This window comes from Macrobrachium rosenbergii, chromosome 42 (genome assembly GCF_040412425.1).
Source record: "Macrobrachium rosenbergii isolate ZJJX-2024 chromosome 42, ASM4041242v1, whole genome shotgun sequence".
In the NCBI taxonomy this organism is placed as follows: domain Eukaryota; kingdom Metazoa; phylum Arthropoda; class Malacostraca; order Decapoda; family Palaemonidae; genus Macrobrachium; species Macrobrachium rosenbergii.
In genome coordinates, this window is record NC_089782.1 from 87,501 (window position 1) to 113,019 (window position 25,519).

The window sequence follows — 25,519 nt, forward strand, 5'->3', positions numbered from 1 at the left end:
ATTGATCTTCAGCTACACCTTAAACAGGGTGTAATTATAGTCTTCAAGTGTTTGTTTGATAGTATATTTATTTATTATGAAAACTGTCCAAGGTATAATGCGAGACTGAGTGTCATGAGTGTATAGATTAATATTAAGGTTTAGATTTTTATATCTTAGGTAGGATTATTATTTCTTTTTGTATGTCCTTCCACTTCTTTCCTTCTATTTAGTAATAGGCTAGCGTGGTGGGTAATTTTTGGGTCCCGTATTAAGATTAAGATTTGGTTTCTTCACTATGAGCAGGGTTTAGCTTTAGTTATAGGTGACTCTTGGAGTTATTTGATGGCATTTTGTACTTTATCAATTCATTACTTTTTGTGAGCCATCAGTGTTTGTGCATTTATTGTGTAATAAATATTGTGAAATTTTTGCCTATGTGTCTTTCTGGTTTTTTCTCGCACCTACTGATTTGTGTTTTTGTCACTGGATTTGAGATTAAAATAGAAGAACCCGTTATGGCTTCCTCCTAGAGGGAGTTCGTAACAGTATATTCTCATATTGCTTTTGTATTATAACTTGCGATCAATGTTTTGTTTTGGGAATCGATAACGCAGTGTTTATTTCGCCCCATTTAACTAAGTTCAAAGTGCTTTTCTTGCTTCTAGTTGGCATAAATGAACATGGATACTTTATTTATTTGGGACAATGATATTTTTCATTATACGAAGTGTTTTTAAATCGAAATATAACAAATACGCCTCGTTGTGAAATTAATTTAGCTATTTTTTCATTAATATATGATGTTTGCGGGAATTGCAGCTGGCCGTTTTGGGGGCATGTTTGTTTTGTGTAAAAAAAAAATAAAAATTCCATTCGCTAGTTTCTCTTGATTTCATCATAATACGAGCTTTAAGTATTTATCTTTCATCGGCGTGAAAACAGTAGTAATTTGTATTCTTCATGCCCAGTCGTTTTGATTAAAATACATTCTCTCCAGTTTTATTTACAGTCGAGTTTCATCCATGTTGCTGATGCACGATAATTTATAGTCATTAGCAGCTTGAATATTGTTTTCTCAGCTTCAGCTATAACTTGCAGCTTAAGGGGATCTGCCGCCTAAAAAACCCAAAAAATCTTTATAAAATTCGATTTGCTGAAAAAAATTCTATGGCTTCGTATAGGATTCAAGAATGTGTCCACGAAATATTATGCTAAAATTTGCCTTATTTCTCTAGTTATGGCCTCAAAAGTAACAATAACTATATACCCATAAAACACCAGTAGCGCAAATGATTTAGTCTGGTATAGTTTTTGCAATGTTACGAAAACTTCCTTTGAAATGAAATGTATAATGTCAATAATACCCTACTTGGCACCTTTTTAGTTATTCCTAGCCATGACAATGCACACGTCCATACCATGACGCCGACTGTTAAAGAGTTGCCTATAAACTTCCAAGCCAGAAGGACACGTTTTCACGCTTTGCTAGCCTTGACTGAACTCTGTATTTTCTGCGGTGTTTTTGTTTTTTCACCGTGCCTAAAAGGTCCAAGAGTACACTTCATGCTTCTAGAATGTGGAAAAGCCAAGTGGAAAAGTCCAGGCAAGAAGTAGAAGAAAGAATTCAAGAAATTAGTGCCATAGAGGGGAATGGAGCAACGGAGAGAGAGAGAGAGCTGTCACCCAGCAAACGGCACAGGCAGCGATTTCTGCTGACCAGAGACCAACCACATCCACCCCAAAACGCCTCTTTATTCGTTCGTCACTACTAAAGGACAAAGATGTTTTAGAAGAAGAAAGCAGTAGCTCGGAGGCTGACATTATAGACGATCCTGAAAATAAAATTATCATAAGTGAAGCAAGACTTGATGAATTACTTGAATCACGAATTCCTAATTGTGAATGTAAAGTAATTCCCAGGATCCATTTGGCAAGGGATGGATTCGAGACACTAATAAAAAAGTGTAGGCAACTATGATACCCTAGAGTAATACCTTGCAACAAGATCAGACAGGGGGGACCAGGAACCTAAAATTTATAATAATGTGTCTTAGGCACATAAATAATCAATTAATATTCTTATTTATAATCATTTCGCATTAATTAATACCCAAAAATAAAAATTAAAACCATAAAACTAATTGTAACGGTCTTTGAAGGCCCTTTTACTTTTTTTTATGTAACTAAAACTTTGAAGGCCCATTTCTCAAAACAAGTTTTTCACCTTTAAAATGTATCTCCTCCCTTAGTATTGGACCAATTTAAATGAAATTTTATATATAACATGGGGAAACATGGTAGATTAATAAAATGCTGGGGATTTTTAATATTTTGAGTTGCTGATTTTTGGTCATTTTTTTTTTTTTTTTCTGGGAAAATTTCATAAAGAAAAAAAATTCATATCTCGAAGATGAATTGAAAAATCAAAAATCCCTGGCATTTTATTGAAGGTTCATATGTGTTTTATACGTTAAAAGCAAAGAAGATGCATTTTGAATATGGCCAATTTTGCCCGAAAATCGCTCTGGCGTCACAAAACCTAAGGTCATTGACCAAAAATTTTTTCCCCAGAAGTTCCACATAATGTCCTTAAACAAACCCCCTATATATCAACAACCTGTCATTGAAAAAGTGGGAAACCGGCCGATTCCCTTAAAGTTACTGTAGCATATATTTCCCTGCCGATCTTTTCTCCAAAGCGAATAAGGGTATAGTGTAAAAAATATATCAGTCCTATTGTACAGTACTTAACGTCATTTGTACCATAACTGCAGTAATTGTGTATTACCGTACGATGGTTGAAATACAAGCAAAACAACAGTTTCCTGTTCGGTTGTTTATGGCTGTATGCATTTGCGCAAGAGTATAACGTTACTAACAATACTTTTATCATTCTCTTTTACTTTTTTAACTAGCAGATGGAATAATGAGATGGAGGAAAAGAAGTTGGTCTATTGTAAGTTGGTCTCTCGCTGCCTGCGCCTGCACATTTCCTAAATATCATAAGTCGAATTATCGTAACTCGAGCACTACCTGTATTTGATAATTGTGTTTTCTTTATTAACCAACTTGTACTGATTTATGGGACATTTTAATTCTAGGATGTATTCTAGCCTAAGAAATGGCAAATCCGCAACTGGTCCCAATATATACACACACACACACACACACACACATATATATATATATATATATATATATATATATATATATATATATATATATATATATATATATATATATATATATATATATATAACCCCTATATATATATATATATATAATATATATAATATATATATATATAATATATATATATATATATATATATATATATATATATATATATATATATATATTAAATAGCTATAACAATACAGAATTACACACTTTTTTATATATATAAAGTGTATATATATATATATATACTATGCTATATATATATAACAATCTTTCTTCAAGAAAAGATGAATTAACACTTTTTGAAAGTGTTCTGCTTCAGGAAAAGTACGATAAGGTTTCGCACTAAACACTTGCATCCTTTTTTTCCTCCTCTCTCTCTCTCTCCCCTCACCGTCATCAGCCTCTCTCTCTCTCTCTCTCTCATCGTTTTCCAAAGTTCACCCACGCCAATCTCACTCATTCTCACCAAAGCAATTAAACGGACTATTTAAAGAAACGCAATAGTTTCTACAAAAAAATAGGTTTATTATTCAAATAACCCAACAAGAAATGAATAAAACAAAGCAAAGATTAAAATGCATAATAAATGAATTATCAAGTCAGATAACTAAACTCTAAACTGCAAAACACTTCTGATTAAAGAAGTCTCATTATGGCTAATAGCCTGAAAATATCCAAACTCACACATACTCCCAAATCAATAACTAAAGTCATGTCAAAAAACAGTCTACCACATGTTATTCGAACCAGTCCACACTGTCCACAGACATCTGTCCAAAGAATTAAACATGATAGAAAACTCCCAAAAAATATATGAAATGCAAAACACAATAATGGAAAGTGTAAAATGCATAGCCAAGATATGGCAAACGTAACATAACAAAAAATAATAATATAAAAGAGGTATGAATATTCATATTAAATCTCCCACACCAGTTCAAAAGTTCATAATGATCAGAAAATCATGGTAAAATCACAAGTTCAATTTCCTCCCATAAAAACAGAGATTTCAAACTCTACCTTATCTGCCGATTTCAAAGCCTGGATCCTCTCAAAGCTACGTCTAGACAACTGCAGTTCTATCACATTAAAGAACAAAACTCACTTTTAGGGCAGTTTTGGCATAATCTAGATCAAATTAACGAACGCATCATCAACTCATAATGCTTTCACCTGACCGGCAACATTGATTTCTGGCATAATCTGAGAATCAAATTAACACAAAGATTTTACATCAGTCTTTGACCTAGTTCCATCTGACTCAAAATTCTTCCATCACATCTTTTAAAGCATTGAAGCTATGAAATGATATATGTGTCCTTTAAAATTGTAGCAGCCATATTTTTCTGCCATATATATATATATATATATATATATATATATATATATATATATATATATATAGATATATATATATATATATATTATATATAATACCATATATATATAAACATATATATATATATACATATATATATATATATATATATTATATATATAGAAATATACCCCAGCATACATATTATACATATACAAATACATCATACAATTATATATATATATATGTGGAATTGTCAAACATCATAGAAGTTCCTTGCATGTGTTGCCAGGTACACAAAGTGATACTGTCACTTTTTAAAAAGTTACTATATAAGCATAAATTTAACAATGTACTGCAAGAACCATGATTCAATTGTTGACCTACCTTCTGCAATCAGCTCTTCCAAATTCTTGCCTTCCAATTCACCAACAACTTTCTTGGCCTCATCAGCATCACAATCTACACCAACAGAGCTTAGGATTTTCTCAATGTCCTTTGCTGATGGAGAACCGCCACTAAGGGCAGCCAAACAGTAAGCAGCAACGTAACGCATACTTCAAGTACTGGAAAAGAATCGAGACTGCATTATTATACACACTAAATTTGCATTTCATCCAAACAGTTTCACTTTCTACCCCCACTGAATTTATCATTGCTGTTTATGATGGATAAGGCCCACAAAATTTCTATGTTCATTATTGCCATACAGATAAGGTTTGGAATTCCAATATAAAACTGCAAATTTTTATAAGATTTACATTGTTCCTTGATATACAAAACTGTTGTTTTTTAAACATTTTACATCTTCCGCAATACCTGGTCTATAGTCTGGATAAAAAGGGTTGAGACTTGAAGGCAATTAGCACTGCCACCATATTTTCTTAATACCATTTCAATGTTACAGGAAAAAGGGTGACAATCTGGTATTTTTGACATTTTTTCTTTTTACAGTTGTTGTTTCCTCGTGTATGGATAATTAAGTGAAGTGACTGCAGGCCACAATAAAAGAGGATTATCTGTAACTCCCTCCATTTGCCAGTACAAAAGCAAAGCACTAGACAAAAAATTAGTCCAGCTTTAGCTTTCCTGACTAACATTACGGTAAATTTATCACCCACCCCCAAAACATAAATCTTTCTGTCAAAATGCTTGGCTGCAAGTCTGGAAGCACAGTAGACCTCCAGCACTGAGCGGAGAAGACGGCAGCCATTTTTCAGTTGCCGCTTTGTTTCCACTGAGGGTGGAAGTGAATGTTGTGCCGCAGGCCAAGTAGAATTTTCCACACTTTTTTGTGATTTCTCCCCATTTATGACCTTATTATGGGCAAGATAAAAGCATATCCCGCAAGAAACCATCACACAAATCATTGCGATGAGGGAGCAGGCCACCAGACCAAAGCAGCAGCCAAGTTAACGGGTGTATGCGACTGTTCTATTAGGAGGTGGTTGGCACTAAATCATGAGGAAACATCAGGACTTTTACTAGTTCAGCAAAAAAAAAAGGCACTGGAAGGCCTAGGAAGACAGAAAAAAAGCTACTAACATCCTACAACATGCCATTGAAGCTAATCCCTGTATTAGTGTGCGCATCAGATCAAGGAAGGAAATCCTGATAGCTTCAGGGCAGTTTCTGAAAGGACAGTATCCAGGCATGTGCATGAACTTGGATTCACACGTCATCGTGCCATTAAGAAGCTGCTTCTTTTGAAGTGTCAGAGGGATAAACGAGTGGCCTTTGCATAGAAATACCTTACTTAAGAGGATCATCAGTGGTTAGATGTCTTGTGGAGTGACGAATCAACGTTCACTGTCACCTATAATCATGGTCGGAACATTTACGGCCACCCAGGTAGCACTCCTTTCAACCCCAGGTAAACCTGTAGCACCGTTAAACACCCGGATTCTTTCATTGTACCAGTTCACATATTACGAGCTTCTTAATGATAACCTTTGTGATTTGTTAAAATTAACGGGGGGAAAGGTGTTTCAACAGGACGGGGCACCTGCCCATTCTGCCAAAAGTGTTTGTCAGTGGTTAGTAGACTGTGATATGCCCCTTGTAAGTGACTGGCCGGGTAACAGTCCCAATGTATCACCGATAGAAAACCTTTGGCAGATCGTGAAGAAGGATCTTCAAGGCAACCACGTGAGCTCTCTCCCCCTCCTGCCATCAGCAATCAGGGAGTCTTAGGACAATATCCCCCTCCATATATTGCATTATCTGGCTGTGGCTGCTTCTGTTCCAAACTGATTCTCAGTCATATAAAGGTTCTACCAGTACAACTGAAATGCGTAAGAAACAATTAACACATGTATTTTCCTTAGTAGTTACACACGGTCCTGTTGCTAATATTACACAACTTAATTATGCAATTATAGTCGGAAGGTACTCTGAGGTGACAGGTGCCGATCACTGTCTTAGAGACGCACCCCAACCCGTTGACCGCTAATCCACTACTGACTAATTTTTCAAACTGAACTTGCTTAGGTCATAGACCTCAGCTGATTGGTCTCTTATAATCAAAAGGAACCAAGGGTCTTCGATGTAGGGCACTCATTTGAATTGCCCATGCCAAACCCCACCGATTGTATGGCATTCGAAGAATCTGCAGTATCTGTTCGTTACTCTCTGATCACAAATATGTACAAAACAGCTAGCAGATTTTCCGTAATGTCATAAACATGAATTTCTATATAATTCAGTTCACCAGCCCCTTGCATGTTCTGCATCTTGCACAACTCGCAACACTAATTTTTTTTTTAAATTAGTTTCTCTATTTGTGCACTGCCATTTGAGTATCATACCACCTGACATACGTTATCAATAATTCATGCCAAAAAACCCAAACTTAGCAAGCCAAGGTCAAATAGCATGGTTACAACTGGCAATTTACAGTGTTATTAATTCCACACATCACATTACTATGATTTTTTTTTATAAAAAAAGAACTGTATAGGATCAGTGGAGTGACAATTTTTAGCTCCATACATTACACACACAATTTTCTTAGAATTGAAGTGCAATTACCTGCAGTTTACATAGGTCACAACCTCGCTGAAACTCTTGAGGCAAGCAGACTCATAGACAGTATCCATGAAGTCTTCTGCCCAATCAGGTAAGAACCATGGTTTTTTATATCCTACAACATATGTTGTTTCCTGTTTTTTAGATTTTAGCTGTCTCTTTTACCCTCCTCCAAGGGTGCCAGTCAGCTAAGTATATATCTGACGGGTAAATTGCATGTACAAAAATGATATTTTTATGATAAAATAAAGTTTTGTACATACTTACCCGGCAGATATATACTTAGCTATAGTCTCCGACGTTCCCGACAGAATTTCAAATCTCGTGGCACACCCGACAGGTAGGTCAGGTGATCTACCTTACCCGCCGCTGGGTGGCGGGAATAGAACCATTCCCGTTTTCTGATCAGATTTTCTTCCACCTGTCTCCTGAGGGGAGGCTGGGCGGGCCATCATCGTATATATCTGCCGGGTAAGTATGTACAAAACTTTATTTTATCATAAAAATATCATTTTTGTACATGCAACTTACCCGTCAGATATATACTTAGCTGATTGGCACCCTTGGAGGAGGGTAAGAGACAGCTAAAATCTAAAAAACAGGAAACAACATATGTTGTAGGATATAAAAAACCATGGTTCTTACCTGATTGGGCAGAAGACTTCATGGATACTGTCTATGAGTCTGCTTGCCTGAAGAGTTTCAGCGAGGTTGTGACCTATGACTGACAGCCCTTCTGGATTGTGTCAATGGGGGCCGACCCACTTACATGACAGAGCCTTATTATGGATCATGTCAATTGGGCTGACCCACTTACATGACAGAGCCTTTACCTGAATCATATCAATGGGGGCTATCCCTCTTACATGACAAGAGCTTTAGGTATCAATAAAATAACCAGGAGCACAACAACCAATCCCGACCACCTGACCAAGTCTAACCTTGTTAGTGTTACGAATTGAAAGGGGGGCTATACTCCAACACCCTCTTCCAATCAACCATAAAACACACATCACAAAGCATTAAAATCAAATAAACTAACTAAACTATAAAGGATTAGTCTCAGCTCCCTGTCCCAGCACCGAATCCGAGGATACGTACGCTCCTAGAGAGAAGCACTTATCATAAGTAACTCTAACATCCCTCAAATAATCAGATGCAAAAGTCGAGTTACATCTCCAGTAAGTCGCCTCTATAAGAGCCTGGAGAGACAACGTCTTGTGAAAAGCCAAAGATGTCGCAATGGCTCTCACCTCATGTGCTTTCACTCTAAGGAGCTTTAGGTGCTCATCCTCACAAGACAGATGCGCTTCTTTGATGACGTCCTTAATGAAAAAAAGCTTGCATTCTTTCGAAATGGATCTACGAGGATCCTGACTGAGCACCAGAGACTCTCAACTGTACCTCCCAGCTGTTTCTTCTTATCAAGGTAGAATTTGAGGCTCCTGACCGGACACAGAGTCCTCTCCAACTCTTGCCCTGTCACTGACGAAAGACCTTTTAACCTCAAAGCTTCTTGGCCATGGTTTAGAAGGGTTTTCATTCTTAGCCAAGAAGAATGGTTTGAAGGAGCAAATAGCCGAGTCTTTCTTAAACCCAACCCTACCTTCCAAAGCTTGTAGTTCGCTTATTCTCTTAGCAGAAGCCAGAGCAAAGAGAAACAGAGACTTCCTGGTCAGATCCCTGAAGGAAGCTTTTCGAGGAGGTTCAAATTTTTGGACATTAAAAATTTTAAAACCACATCTAAATTCTAACTGGGAGGCTTCAGGTCTTGAATTTAGACGTTTCAAAAGACCTTATGAGATCATGAAGGTCTTTGTTTTCCAGAGATATTCAGACCTCTGTGTCTGAATACTGAAGATAGCATACTTCTGTAACCCTTTAATCGTGGATACAGCGAGGTTGCACTGTTCCCTCAAGTAAAGAAGGAAGTCAGCAATGTCTGTCACAGAGGTACTAGAAGAGGATATCTTCTGGGTCTTTCTAAAGCCTCCACTTGGTAGACGTGGGTTGAAATCCTTGAAAAGCCTCTCCTCGCTCTGACCAGTCCTTCAACAGTCTGAAGGCAGTCAGACTGAGAGCGGGGAGATTCTTGTGGAATCTGTCGAAGTGGGGCTGTCTGAGAAGATCGTTCCTGTGTGGAAGCGATCTGGGAAAATCTACTCATCCATTCCAGTACCTCTGTAAACCAATCTTGAGCTGGCCAAAACAGGGCGATCAGGGTCAGTTTCGTGCCTTCCGAAGAAGCGAACTTTCTTTACTACTTCCCCAAGATCTTGAATGGGGAAAAGCATAACCGTCTAATCCTGACCACTCTAAGAGAAGACCGTCTATGGCAACTGCCCTCGGGTCTGAGATCGGAGAGCAGTAGTTCTCCATTCTTGCGTTCCAATGAGTGGAAAAGAGGTCGATATTCGGCCTTCCCCAAAGGCTCCACAGCTTTTTGCAAACATCTGAGTGGAGAGTCCACTCCGTGGGTAGGACTTGATCTTTTCTGCTTAGCAGATCAGCCCTCACATTCCTTTCCCCTTGCACAAACCTGGTGAGGAGTCTGATCTTTCTCTCCTCCGCCCACAACAACAACGTCCTTGCTGTTTCAGTAAGGGAGAAGGAATGTGTTCCTTCCTGTTTCTGATGTAAGCCAGGGCTGTAGTGTTGTCCGAGTTCACCTTGGACACATATACTGTGACTAGGAACTCGAACTAGATGAGAGCCAGATGCACCGCTGTCAGTTCTTTCTTGTTGATGTGCCAGCTCACCTGTTCCCCATCCCAGGTGCCTGACACTTCTCTCGAAACCTAGTGTTGCCCCCATTCCCGACTCTGAGGCGTCTGAGAACAACACTAGGTGAGGGCTTGGCAACTGAAGAGACAATCCTTTTAACTTTCTGAAGGTCCAACCACCAACGGAGAGATCCTCCTTTACCCTGTCCGATATCTGGAACAAAGTTGCTAAGTCCTGAGACTTCTGATCCCATCTCTCCTTCAGGTAAAACTGAAGGGGTCTTAGATGAAGTCTTCCCAAAGAAACGAACTGTTCCAGAGAGGAAATGGTCCCCAGCAGACTCATCCATTCCCTCACAAACAATGTTCTTTCTCTTAGAAAGACAGTCAACTTTTCCAGGCAGCGATCTATTCTTTCCTGGGATGGAAAGGCTAGAAAATCCCGAGAATCCATCTGAATCCCCAGGTAAACAATGCTCTGCTGCGGAATCACCTGGGACTTCTCGTAGATTTACTAACAGTCCTAGGGACTGGGTCAAATTTAGAGTGATAGACAAGTACTCCAGACAAAGATTCTTTTGATTGAGCTCGAATCAGCCAATCGTCTAGATACATAGAGATCCTCACTCCCTCTAGATGAAGCCAGCGTGCCACATTCCTCAAAATGCCCGTGAACACTTGTGGGGGCCGTCGAAAGACCAAAGCACAGGGCCCTGAACTGGAACACTTTTCCCTGAACCACGAACCTCAGGTATTTTCTTGAAGAGGGATGAATGGGTATGTGGAAATAAGCGTCCTGAAGGTCCAGGGAGACCATCCAATCCCTGGACAAAGAGCAGAAAGAACCGAAGAGGTCGTTTCCATGGTGAAGTTCGTCTTGATAACGAAAGAAATTCAGGGCGCTTACATCCAGAACCGGTCTCCACCCCGAAGATTTCGGAACCAGAAAACAGCCGATTGTAAAACCTGGGGAATGGAGCTCTTGAACCGGCTCTATTGCTTCCTTTCTCCAGCATTTGTTCTACTGCTTGAAAAAGGGCCTGGTTCTTGACAGGATCCCTTGTATCTAGCTGATAACTCCCTTGGAGTTGATGTCAAGGAGGACTTTCCTGAAGGGGATAGATAACCTCTTCTTAGAATGAGAGAGGGACCAGTCGTCTGCCCCTCACTGTGCCCAGACCTCGCAAATCTCAGCAGTCTGGCACCCACTGTTGTCTGGAGTACTTTTCCTCATTTGGTCTTTTTGATTGGACGTGAGGAAGACCTTCCTCTTTCTCTCTGGTCTTTTGCTCCTGAAGGAGGATCTGGAAGAAGGACCACCTCGAAAGGGCTCCTGAAAGGGTAGCCTTCTCCTTCTTGGCGAATGGAACAGCAGGCCTCATCCTCTTGGAAGACTGAGACAAAAGATCCTGGGTCGCCTTTTCAGATAAGAAGCGAGAAATCTCCTTCACAGTTTTTGAGGAAAAAGATGGGGAGAAAAAGGAGCAAACAACAGAGAGGACCTCTGGAGAGGAGACACAGATTTAGTGAGGAAGGAGCTGAATACCGATCTTTTCTTAAGGATTCCGGCTCCAAACAAAGCAGCGACTTCAGAAGATCCGTCCCTCACTGCTTTGTCCAAACAAGACAACACACTGACGAATTCATCCATGCTGACAGGAAATCGGGTCCTGAGTCCTGTTGGCCAAAGCCCCAAGAGACCAATCCATAAAATTGAAAACCTCCATAACTCTAAAAAGACCCTTGAGGAGATGGTCCAGCTCACACATTCCCAAGTCGCCTTGAAAGGAGAGAAAGTCTCCTGGAGGAGTCCACCAGAGAAGAGAAATCTCGCATCCGCTGATGAGGGGAGACCCAACCCCATCGGCTCCTTGGTCTCATACCAAATTCCTGACTTTCCCAAAAGTCTAGGAGGAGGAAAGAGAAAACAGTCTTGCCTGCTTCCTTCTTCGACTGCATCCACTTCCTCCGACCCTTAAAAGCCTTCTTCATGGAAATCATAGGGTGCATCTTCACGAAAGAGGAGGGTTTCAATGACTTGGTGCTCGCCCATAAGGACCCAGGAGAAGGAGGGCAGCATGACTAAGAGAGTCTCCAAACTCCTGAATCAGTAAAGCAGCCAACCTCTTATAATCTGAAACTCCAGCGTCCTTAGGGAATTCATCCTCTGAAACTTCCTCCAAAGGAGCAGGTGGAGAAGAAGGCTTGAAGAAGAAGAGCGCCTATCAGGAGAAGTAAGTCTGGAAGGAGAAGCACTCCTGTCCATCGAAGCCTACCAGGAGAATGGCGCCTGCACCAGACTGGCGCCTGACAGGAGAGGGGCTCTGTCCACTGAAGAGTGCCTGCCAGGAGAGGGGCGCCCTACCAGAATAACGCCTGGCAGGAGAATGGTGCGTTGCTGGAAGGGGGAGCTTGGATCACCGAGAGGCGCCTGGCCAGAAGAAGAGCGCTGTCAAAAGGAGAAGCGCCTGTGAGGAGAAGAACGCTCTGGAAGGAGAGCGCCTGGAAGAAGAGCGCCTGCTGGGAGAAGAGCGCCTGTTTGGAGAAGAGCGCCTCCTTGAAGAAGAAAAAAAAGTTTGCTGCTGGAAGGGCTTGGCAGGAGAAGAGCGACGAGCTTGAAGAAGGAGCTTCCTGGAGCTCTTGATAGGAAGAAAATCATCCTTCCTACGAGAAGAATGTCCTTGGCAAGAGAACCACCAGAGCTGACAACTGCTCCTGGAGGCCGATCAAAATCTGCTTGGTTGACTCCTTGACTCCTGCTGGAGAGGAGGAGGGGATCTTGAGGCTCTCTTCTTGACAATAGGAGAATCCTCCGGGAAGCGCTCAGGGCTCGAGTCCAAGGCTTCCTCTAGGAGCCTTCCAGGATCTCTTCAGAGGGCGCGACTCCTCAGCCGAACTCCAACCACGCCTCGGAGAAGACGCGTCAGACGAGAAAACACTTCTTCAGGATGCCTTTTCTATGGCGATCCAAGGCAGCCTGGGACGCAACAACAGGGTCTGCCGAAGGGACGCCTGACCGTTGGGGATGCTCTACATCCTCCCTGCGGCTTTCGACATTCCTCCTCCACTGGTCCTGGGAGTTTGGAAGAGGTCTAGGCCTAGGAGCAATGCGGAGCCGATCAGACGCCCCCTCCACTGCACTGGGGACACTGCACACATCACTGTCACTCTTACCTTCTTTCATTGCACGCAGTTGCGATTTCATCCTAAGGATTCCGCTTTCATTGCAGCCATTTCAGAAGACGAATCCACAGGTTCGATGAAGGGAGAAGGGGCTGAAACCAAAGTATTAGGAGAGTCTACTGTGTTAATATTTACTACTTCAAGCTCATTAGAGCGAGACCTACTAGAGCTTCTGGAGGAAGCCTTCCTAACTCTATCCTTTTCAAGTTTCTTTAAATAAGAAGTCAAAACCTTCCATTCCTGATCAGACAGATTTCTCACATTCCTTGCACCTATTGTCAAAAGAACAATCATTCCCCTACACCTCATACAAACAGTGTGAGGGTCTACCAAGCTTTCGCAACCTCACCTTACACTCTTGCCTAACATACACACGGAACACAGGCAAAACATTAACATCAGACATCTTGATGAAAAATCCAAAAGCAAATCCAAAAAACAGTCCACAATAGCGTATGCCAAACCAAAGATCCAATACATCACCAAAATCAGGCCAAAAAGATCCTCAGCAAGCGAGAAAGAAAATCAAAGCAGGAGGAACCAACAACAGATGTTGCCGGAACCAGCGACAGAGAAAATCTGATTAGAAAACGGGAATGGTTCCTATTCCCGCCACCCAGCAGCGGGTAAGGTAGATCACCTGACCTACCTGTCACGTGTGCCGCGAGATTTGAAATTCTGTCGGGAACGTCGGAGACTATAGCTAAGTATATATCTGACGGGTAAGTTGCATGTACAAAAAGGAAGTTTAGTATGAGAATTAAAACAATTGAACTTGACTGGAAGAACCTTTGCAAAGAGCATTTTAATGGCTTAAAGTGGAAGATGTTGTTTCAGCAAGGGTATTAGATGAAATTACAGATTTTACAGGTGACCCTGGTGTAGAATACTAGAAAATCTTACATGATAGGTCCATTACAGTGCAGATCCAGGTACAATGGAATTGGCACCCATTAACAGTAGAATGAAATCAAAGCATTTGTTCCTTTCAAATAATGATGGGTATTGTCAAGAAACTAACTTTGGCATCATATTTTGCAGATCCTTTTTGGTTATCAAAAACAAGGTTTTAGTGACAGTGTTCACATAGAGACAGGTACCAGTTGATATATGCTTTTTTTCATTTTTTTGCGATGCATACAAAAGTAATGATAAAACTCTGGTCCCTTTGTGATGCCAAAACTGGATACCTCATGCATTTCAATGTATATACAGGCAAGGAAACAGTTAATCATCACCCTAGTGAAGGTGGGTTAGGTACTTAGGCATTATTAGAAGGGTTTGAAAATAAAGGCCATATACTCTTTGTGGATAACTTTTACACAAGTGTAGAGCTTTTAGTAAGCTAAGGGAGAAATATTCACTGGTGCTGTATTTTCACTGTTTTCATGAATAAATAGAAACTTTTCTGCCCAAAAATGGGAAGAGCTAAAATTAAAAATTTTTAAGGGTTTTTCTTGGTTTAATATGGACAAATAATGAAAATACAATGTTTTTAGCAGCAACTTTAAGGACACAGGCAAAGTGAACATGTCAACTGTTGGTGATTCAGGTGTGACAGGGGTAACAATAAAATCAAAAAAAGGTGATAGAATTGTACATAAACCATCTGTTCAAGCTTATTATAATAAATATAAGGGAGGGGTGGACAGGTTTGATCAACTGTGTGCAACATATAATTTTAGCCAGAGGAAGAAGAAATGGTATCAGGTTATATGGCATTTTGTTATAGAAGTGGCCTTGGTGGATGCAAAAATAGCTTATGGTATCCAAAATCCAAATAAAAAGCTAAGTCAGAGGAAATTTAGAGAACAGGTAGTAAATGGATTGTTGGAAGGTTATTCAAAAAGGCCAGTGACTGGTAAGAGGAGACTTGAATTACCATTATCAAACAGACTCACGGGCAGACATTTCATGGCTCAATTTGCAAACAAAAATCACAAGCCTGATTGTATTGTTTGCAGTATAAGAAGCAGTGACTGCTGCTTGAAGAAAAAGGGCAGTGCAGGAAGAGGCAAACAACATATCACTGTGAAACTTGCCCTAACAAACCCCCTTTGTGTATTGTGCCATGCTTCAAAATTTACCATACTGTAAGCAAGTACAAAAAGGCCTGTGAATGTAAAAAGCTATGCAAAACCAGTTGAAATTTTGTCTCAAGAATTTTCTGAATGAAAATTCCTATTTCATTTCTATATGAGGCTCATAGATGAAAGTACATGAGAAAATATATATATACTGTATATATATATATATATATATATATAAAGGATTTTGACAAAGGAAAAATCTATTTCTGGAGACCCTGCCCGTGTCATCACTGAAATAGTCCATTCAGCACTTATTTCTAAACTAAATTCCAGTTGCTAGATACCAGAGAAAGCTAAATGAAATGCTGACAGTTACTACCCCAGAGCGAGCTCCACTAGATGGAGTCGTGTATGGAAAATTTTTGTTTGTGTGAACTACAAAAACACGGAACCTTATCCATTTGAGATTCCCAATGTCAAAAGTCCCAACCGAGAGGTGCCATACATAATCCTGCACTACTACATGGACTGTATACAAAGGTCAACACTAGCCGCATTCCATGTTTGAAGCACCCACCCCACTAGAATGAAGTTTATCAAGGGAGGGAGAGAATGAAAAACAGGGTGGGTCACCAGGTGATATATATATCTCCAGAAATAGATTTTCCTTTGTCAAAATCCTTTTTCTGGATTGAGTCCCGTATCACCCGTAAATAGTAACAGAGAAATAAACATCATTCTTATGCTATTAAAGACTTAAATAGAAACGTTGAAAACTATGAGAATTCTACCCTGAACATAAGTAAGGTCCTCTAAGTTCATGTAATGAAAATAATGTAAGTGGTCACTGTCAAGATCATGAGCTTAGAATAGCACCTGAATAGGCTTGTATTAATAAAATACTTCCTGCCTAATAGCAGACCCAATGACAGTGCCCCCTTTTTAAAGGAGAGGACCTGACAAATATATACAGAGGTCCTGTCTAAAAAGCCTGCAAGGAGAAAACTGGACACAGAACTAATGACCTTGTTAAAAGTTTTCTGTTACAGCCTGATCTCCAAATACATTATTTCAAGTTTCTATTAAAGCTATTTTTCATTTAACATTTCTTGTATTTTCAGACTGGTGACAGAGTTAGATACAGCCATGGCTAACGACTTAGGGAAATCAAATGGATTGACTAATCTGATTAAAACCTTCAGAGAGGCCAGGGATGATAAGAACAAGATTCATTGTCACATTCCTGGATAGTTAAATACATTAAAAGAGATGAATCTTTTGTTAAAAGAAACTGTTACAAAAACACAGACTGTCATCGTGAAAAGAGAAGAATCTTGGAAGGCCTGAAGTCCTTCTCAGGAGTCAAAAGACATCATAGCTGAGGCAGTGGGTAGACCAAGAAAGTCTTTAAAACTATTGAAGCTTGAACTAGAAACATAAAGGGAAAAGAGAGAAGTTATAGTGCTGTATATCTGAGTTGAAAAAATCTGTATCAAGCCATTTCAGTTATCAGCAAGCACAACATCACTCAACAACAGAAAACACAGGACATGGTTTTGTGGTTCATTTCTTAGAGACTGAGTTTAACCAGACTTTCTCCATGTTTGATATCAGATGAATTCTTCATTTACACAGTCAGACCTAAATCATAAAAATGACATCATTTGGGCTGCAAAGCTGGATGATATCAGCGATGCCAGGGGAGGCCCTGGATAGGGAAAAAGTTGTGAAATTTCCTGAATGTTTGGGAATTTTTCTCTATTTCACAGCCAAACGGTTAATGTGGATCATCAAAGAAAAGGACAGTCATGGAATGAACGAATACTTCAGAAAACTGTGCTTACTGGTGGCAGTATTTCTTTTTGTTCCAAGATCCTGAAAATATGTTGTCTGTTGAAGAAGTCACATTTTTGCATGATAAGGCACCATGTTTCTCCAAAGCTCTTCAGACACAGGAGCTGACTTTATAACAGCATATTGATTTCTTTGGGCCAAGTGAATTTCCAGGTAGCTTCCCGACCTTAATGTGTGTGAAAACATTGGTAGCATCTTAGAGGATCATGTTTAAGCACGCACAGTGAACTATTGATAAGTTTGTCATCCCATGGGCTCGAACCAACAAAAGACAAGAACTCAGGACTACAGTGACGCTTTACCACACGGCCAACAAGTGAACTCCAGCTGTGACTAAAGGCATCACTGTAGTCCTGAGTTCTTGTCTTTTCTTGAGCCCACGGGAGAACGTACTTATTATCAACTAAAAATTACCCTTCAGTAACATATTTGAAAATATATTATTTCCGAGGTAGAGCAAATTGGATATTAAAGGATGTTTGCAGATTAATGCTTGTATATGAATCACAAAGATATGATAGAAAGTCATATATATACACACACACACACACACACACACACATATATATATAAATGATATATATATATATATATATATATATATATATATATATATATATATATATGATATATATATATATATATATATATATATATATATGGAGCAAATTGGATATTAAAGGATGTTTGTAGATTAATGCTTGTATATGAATCACAACCATATGATAAAAAGTCATATATATACACACACACACACACACACACACACACACACATATATATATATATAAGATATATATATATAACCGATACTATGCATGAATAAGGATATTAAAGGATGTTTGTAGATTAATGCTTGTATATGAATCACGGTGATGTGATAAACTCAAAAAGCCTGACAGGCCACACACACACACACACACACACACACACATATATATATGATTGATATATATATGTATATGTATATAATGTATATATGTATATATGTATGTATGTATGTATGTATATGTATGGGCCCATGTAACTGTATGTATCCATGTATGTATAAATGGTATATATATATATATATATATATATATATATATATATATATATATATATATATATATATATTCCCATATTTCACATACATACACATACAGAGGAGTAAGGAAATGTTGACAGCAAAATACAATGGAAATGTTGACAGCAAAAGATGCAAGTAAACATTTCGGTTGTGTTGGTCAGGCTACTGGGTGGCAGGGTTTGCTCGTACGTCTGGCAGTTCGAAACACCATCACCATGAGAAGTGACTTAAGCACCACAGGGTTAAAACAGTTTAACCAGACCACTGAGCTGACTATCAGCTCTCATAGGGCTGGCCTGAAGGATTAGGATGGAATGACAAGTCTAGGCTAGAAGCCTAGCACTGGGACCTAATAGGTCACTTGTCAATGATGAATGAACGAAAATGAAAATAAAATTAAAAGCTGTAAAAAGGTATACGCTTTCATACTGGAACACACTCACACAATAAATACATTTAAACTCATGCTCCCATATATACTCACTAAAAAGGTATATCAAATTCAAAATAAATTAAGTAAAATCATAAAATTTACTTAGTTTTAAAATTCATTATACTGACTGATAAATTTTTTATAGTTTACCATTTAACTTGCAGCTTCTCATGAACATTAAAATGGGTACTATTGAGAATGTTGAAGATTCTGACAAAATTTCTTCTTTCGGTCTATTTCCAAAATTTGATAATCGCTGCAGGTTATATTTTGGACATTCACACAGTATATGCTTAACTGTTATCAGCACATTGCAATCTGGCCATTTGGGAAGAGGGCACATGGACTGTTCATTAAGTGTCCATGTGTCAAACAAGTATGGCCTATTCGAAGATGTGTCAGAATTACTTGTGCGTGTCTCTCTCTCTGATGTGACGAACTCCATTTTCCAACACTGTATTTTATCTGTTTTAATTCATTATTTTCAGGTTCTTCATTCCATATATTTTGCCATTTTTTTACAATGACTATTTTTATATATCCTGTATAGTCATTGATAGGGATGTCTACATTTGTTCTCGTCATGTGGACCGCTTCTTTAGCTGCTTTATCAGCCTCTTCATTTCCCTTAATCCCTACATAGGCAGGGATCCAACATATTTCAATATTTTTTCCCTTATTACACAATTTATGGAGTGAGAACTTTTTATGTTGTACAATATTATTTTTTGATTATAGTTTTGAATAGCTTCTATAGCACTTCTGGAGTTGCTATAAATTACAAAATTATTACATGAGACTTCTCTAATTATTTTTATTTCACCACATTCAACTTGTAAAGATGATGTTGGTGATGATCGAAAAGCTCCTGAACATATTCTAAGGCCCTCATTATGAATTGCGTCTACCGTTTTCAGCGTTACACTCAGAGTAAGTAGGAAGAAATTAGTAATGGCCCTTATACACGGAGGGCGGAAGCCCAAGAAGGGAACAAACTCTTACGTCCCGATGAATGTAGGGGAGTGAAGATATTACGTCCCAAACTATATCTCCGAAAGTACAGGGACGTCTTCAGTATTTACGTAAAGGGCTGCTGGAAGAGAAGCATTACCACTTGGTTACGCTACTCCAATTACACCCTTGGCCGTCAAACCCAAGACACAGGCAGGGAACAATGGCTTATGCAAGGTTATCACAAATCATGGGTTTGTATTAATAAGTATCAAACACATATATATAAACAAAAATACAGAAAGATCCCACCGGGATAATAAGAGCTTAACGACAGTCAGGCGGAGAGAATGAAAACACTTCAGCAACGCATGACGGCCTGGTAGTTACTGCCTAACCACCTTGCTCAAGAGTTTAACGGCCGTTTCCAGCCTACGCCTGAAAGTAATTCCTAATGTAAAGGACCGAGGGTTTGTATATTGTGTCGGAACAATTGATAATACTAGTCTTCTGAGAAAACCTGACACTAACTAATTGTGCTGAAAAGGCTCCCATAAAGTGAATACTTCACCAATGATCCAAGAACAACAGAGAAGGGAATTTTCAAAAAACCGCTACTGCCAATCACTGTAACCACAGCCATCAGCCGGCAGAAACATATTGAGCTCGTTTGCTAAGCTGGTTCCTCTCTTACCCTAAAAGTGGGCGGGGTCACTCGCCTAGCCAAAACAAAAGTAGCACTAACGAGAATTTCAAAATTCTAGCTGCCGGTTAATAGAAACTAATAGCTCTGTAATTACTTGCTAAGTAGCTTATATAAAATATGATCTTGGCCGAGTCGAATGAAGATCTGCACGCAGGATCCATAAGGCCGGAGAAGTACCAAGGCAGCTAAATCAGGAAGCGCAATGGGAGCGGCCTAGGCAACAGGAACACCAAAAGAAGCAACAGAAGCGACCAGGGCAGCTGAGGAAGGAGGCATGACAGGAGCAGCCCGGCCGGCAGGAGCTTCAGGAGTGTCAGTAGCGGCAACAGGGACATCCAGGCAGCTGGGGCTGGAGGTACAGTCCGATGACTGGTTGCCAGGGCAACAGGAGCAAAAAGACAAGAAGCACAGCAGGAGCAGATGGGACCACAGGTATGACAGGAGGCAGTGGCACAGGATACAGGAGTGCCAAAGAACAAACAGCGGTTGGTTCCCCTTGTCAGGGAACAGGCTTGACACCAATGTGGGGATCTTAGCCATTACCGTCACCATGGTCGTCACTGAAGTATCCACTGTATGAGGGCAGCCTTCCTGCCACAGGGAAACTTCAGCTGCGCCTTACAATGCTCGCTGTCAACCTGAAGAAAAAAGCAAAAAAAATTAGTAAAAGGAGACTCCTCTTGCTCCAAGGGGAATTGTCCTACAAAGTGAGAGGAAGCCCCTGAGGAGAGGTCGATGAGCGAGCGAAGAGGACAAAGGAGAGAGAGCTATATGGGAAGCTGCCAGAGGGAACGAAGGGGCAGTCATCAAGGGCACCGTTGGAGGAGAATAACCTTCCAACAATACCCGGCAACCCCCTCGCTATAAGGATCCTCCTGGCAAAGCGACCCACAGCACAGGCAGCGAAGAGCAACACTCGCACAAGACAGAAAAGGTTACAGTTACGCTCCCGAACAAGGAGCAGAGGGTTTGAGGCCCAAATGATAGGTGAGCAATAACTTATGCCCTTGGCTGCCAACCCCAAGAAACATGCTGGGGAAAGACAGTCTTACTATAAGGCTATCAAAATCGCAATTTTTTGTAACGTAAATTGTATTTTTCCTAACTATACAAACCTTAGGTCCCTATACATGAGAAATTCAACGATAATTTGTATTTTTCCTAACATAAAAACCCACAACATCATGTGACAGGCGGTATCCTTAGGTGCGCATGTGCAGACGGCTGTGGTAGACGACTTGCTTTAAGAGAGGAGCACTAGCTATAAAAGAGGCCCATGGGACCACCATCCTCCAATTTGTGAATAGCCAGAGGGAACCATGATATTTCGCCCAAGATGCACGAGAGAGGGATTGGGAAAGAGGGGAGGCATGAGGTGGAAAATTAAAAACTCACATGAAGTTGTGGGTTTGTATGTTAGGAAAAATACAAATCACTGTTGAATTTGTCACTTGTTCCCAACTGATACAAACGTACATCATGTGACACAAGACTCATAAAGAAGAGGGAGGAAGATCTCTCCATAAACAAGCATGGCAATTAAAAGTAACCACCACAAATAAAACATTAAAAGAATAATACTCACTCTTAAAAGTGATGTGATGGAACATGGGCACTCTACATTCAAACAGAGCCAGACGACCCTATTCCATGAACATCATATGCTGGACCCAGGTGATGTTACGGAGAAGAGGAACTCAACGAATGCAAATGGAGGTAAAAGATCATATCTTCCACACCACTTGTTGAGCTGCCACCACCGGGCCTAAGGAGAAGGTGCCCAGTAACTTAAATGTGACATCTTTCAAAAAAGACGACGTGAAGGTGGTTTGTATGTTACAAACTACGGCGCGGAGGATCTGTCCCACAGCATAGCTCTCCTTAAAAGGCCACTGATGGGCCAATACTCCTAATGTCATGGGCCTTAAAGTGTGTTGGTGACGTAGATACATCATGTTCCAAACTGTAAACTCTGCTTTTTACTTTCCTCAGCCAAAAGGAGACCGTGTTTTGGAAATCTCCTTTTTAATACAACTGTGCTAACGAAAAGTCTACGTTAAGCTGGCCTGAGGTAGGCCACACGCTTTAGGTAAGCTTGCACTGCATGTGTGGGGAAAAGCAACGTTTCTTCCTGATCGTTACCACAAACTCCTTAAGAGATGGAATGGAGAAGACATCAAATCTTGGGTCACGGAACGATGGGTTCTGGGTCTCTGTGATGAAATCCAGCAGGAAATTGAAAGCCATTTCCATCCATCCACGGGTGTGGGTTACATTGTAAGAAAGTACATGAATCTTACCAACTCTTTTAGCAGATGCTAAAGGTAAAAGAAACAGTTTCCAATGTTAAATCACTGTCTGAAGAAGTTCTGATGGGTTCATAAGGGGACCTGGTCAAGGAAGATAAAACTTTTATTATATCCCAATCAGGTTTCAAATTTTGAGGAGAACGACTTTTCTCGGTGTTTGATCACATCGGAGATCTCCCAAAATGATGTCAAATCAGTATCTCTAGCTTTAAAAACTTTGGGGAGGACCGATCTATACCCTTTCACAGCTGAGAAGGAGAGGTTTTTCTCATTCCTCAGAAAGAGAAGGAAATCTGCTACATTTCTTAGAGTTGTTCTGAGGGGATGTAGATCCATCTTACTGCACCAATCCAAGAAGACTGACCATTTTCCTTCATATAGCCTGAGGGAGGATTCTCTAATCAAGCTGGCAATGACTTTTGCAACCTTTCTAGAAAAGCCTTTCTTTCCGAGTTGCTCGATAGTCTCCAGCCGTGAAGTTGAAGTGATTCTACTGACTGATGTATCCTTCCACTGTGTTCTTGTTTTAGTAGATCTGGCATTATGGGAAGATGTCTTGGAATGTCTACGAGATGTAGATCTACATACCAACACGCTTGAGGTCGCATTGGGGCTACCTGAGAAACAAATTAACTGTTGATAACCCTCCTGATTTGGCTGAAAGGAGGGAATACGTAAACATCTAGGTTGTTCCACTGGTGTTGTAACACGTCTTGCATAACTTAGTTTTTGTTTGGAACTGGAGAGCAGTATATGGGTAACTTATGGTTCCTCAAAGTTGAGAACAGATCCACTGTGGGGCCGGGCCACAATCTGAGGAGTCTGTTTGCTACTGACTTAAGCAAGGACCACTCCGTCCCCACTATCTGTCCTGATCTGCTTAAGGTGTCTGCTATGATGTTCTTCTTCCCTGGGATGTATCTGGCAGTTAGCATCAGGCCTTTGAGTTCCGACCATAAATGAATCCTGATAGCTAGTTGGTTTCAGGGGCAGGAAATCATTCCCCCGTATGTTCAAATAGGAGACAACCGAAGTGTTGTTGCTCATCAAAACTGTCGACTTCCCTTTCAGCTGTTCTTGGAAGTACTGCAGAGCTAACCAGGCTGCCTTCATTTCCAGCACATTTATGTGTTCTTTTTGTTCTGTCTTGCTCCAAGTCCCTGAAACTGCATTTTTTAAAAGTAAAATGTATTTTTCCTAACATACAAACCCGAGGTCCTTTACTTATATGTGGAATACTTTCGGCGAAGCTGAACTGGCCGCTAAAGACTTACAAGGCATGTGTTGGTATTACTACCAGCTGGGAAGATGGTTGGTAACAGTGGGAAACCCACAGTACCAACTGCCCAGATTCACACATTCACTTTACTTTCTGGTCTAGGGCAGATTGTGGGGAGGCTGAGGTGGTAACCTGAGTAAAGGACCTCAGGTTTGTGTGTTGGGAAAAATGCATTTACTTTTTAAAAATGCAATTTGTTCCTACACAAATACAAACCCTTGGTCCTTTACTTATATGGAGACTAAAGGTTCGGTGGGAGGAATCTGAGTGGAGGTCTCTGAATGACTGGAAGTTCAACCTCACCTTGTGAGGACTGTAGTGTCATGGACCAGTCTACTAGACTGCCCTTGCTGTGACGAGGTTACGGTAGGTAAGCGAACACACAGCGAGGTGACAGCTAGAGAGAACCTTTCCCAGCCACAGAAGAGGTGATTAGGAAATGTCGGGGACTAAGGACCAACATGAAGAATGGGTTTGGAACCCCTTCCCCACCTTGCAGGGAAAGAGAGGACATTACAGTACATCTAATGTGTACCTGAAAGGCAACAAAGATTAGGATACTCAAGGAATGAAACTCACCTGCATCAGACGTCTAGTTCAACTTGTACGGCCTAAACTCTGCCGAGGGTAAAAAGTTGGATGATAGGAGGGAAAAGAGAGCCAAGTCACTCACCTTTCACGCCCAATCATGCATGTACAACAGACGAGACACAACTCTGTCCTGTACTGGAGCTGGGTAAGTTACACAACTTGTTGAGCAGCCACCACTGGCCCCAAGGAGAAGGTATCCAAGGACCGATGGTTAAGGTCCCATACGTAAAAAGAGGTGAATGTGGTCGGGCATGACCACACCCCTACCTTCAGTACCTGCTGAACCAACAGGTTCTTCTTGAATGCCAAAGTGGGTGCAATCCCTCTGATTTCGTGAACGCAGAGCGCAGAGCGCTGGTTTAGTCCTCGCCAGCCGCTGCATACGCTTTCTTGATAACCTCACGAAGCCAGAAAGAGATCGTGTTCTTGGACACCTCCTTCTTAGGGGTTCCGGTGCTAACAAAGAGTCGCCGACACTCAGGCCTGAGGGGCCACGTTCTCTTCAGATAGCGCCGTAGCTCCCATACTGGGGTTTGAGTCTTTGCTACGAACTCCGGGACAAATTCGAGCGTCACCGACGCCCACCCCCTTGAGTGTTTAACTGCAAAGGAATGTCCCTGTAACTCGCTAATCCTCTTCGCCGATGCCAGGGCTAGCAGGAAGACGGTCTTGAGAGTCAGATCCGTCTGTGGCTTCTCGCAGTGGCTCGTATGGGGTATGAGTCAGGCTCCACAAAACCAGAGACACGTCCCACTCAGGGGGCCTAAGTTCCGAGTCCCTGGGTGGGCAAGACCGTTCGAAACTCTTCATCAGCAAAGATATTTCCAGGGAGGAAGAAATATCGATGCCTTTCAACTTCAGGACCTGGGCTAAGGCCGCCC

At 40.7% G+C, this 25,519-nt stretch overlaps 1 protein-coding gene across 1 annotated transcript in view; it reads right to left on the reverse strand.

Moving 5' to 3' along the window:
* The window catches only part of LOC136827867 (uncharacterized), a 76,397-nt gene that overhangs the window by 17,097 nt on the left and 33,781 nt on the right, over positions 1 to 25,519 (reverse strand). The window contains 1 exon segment of the mRNA XM_067085327.1: positions 4,871 to 5,049. Coding sequence (XP_066941428.1) covers positions 4,871 to 5,039 — 169 coding nt within the window. The 5' untranslated portion in view covers positions 5,040 to 5,049.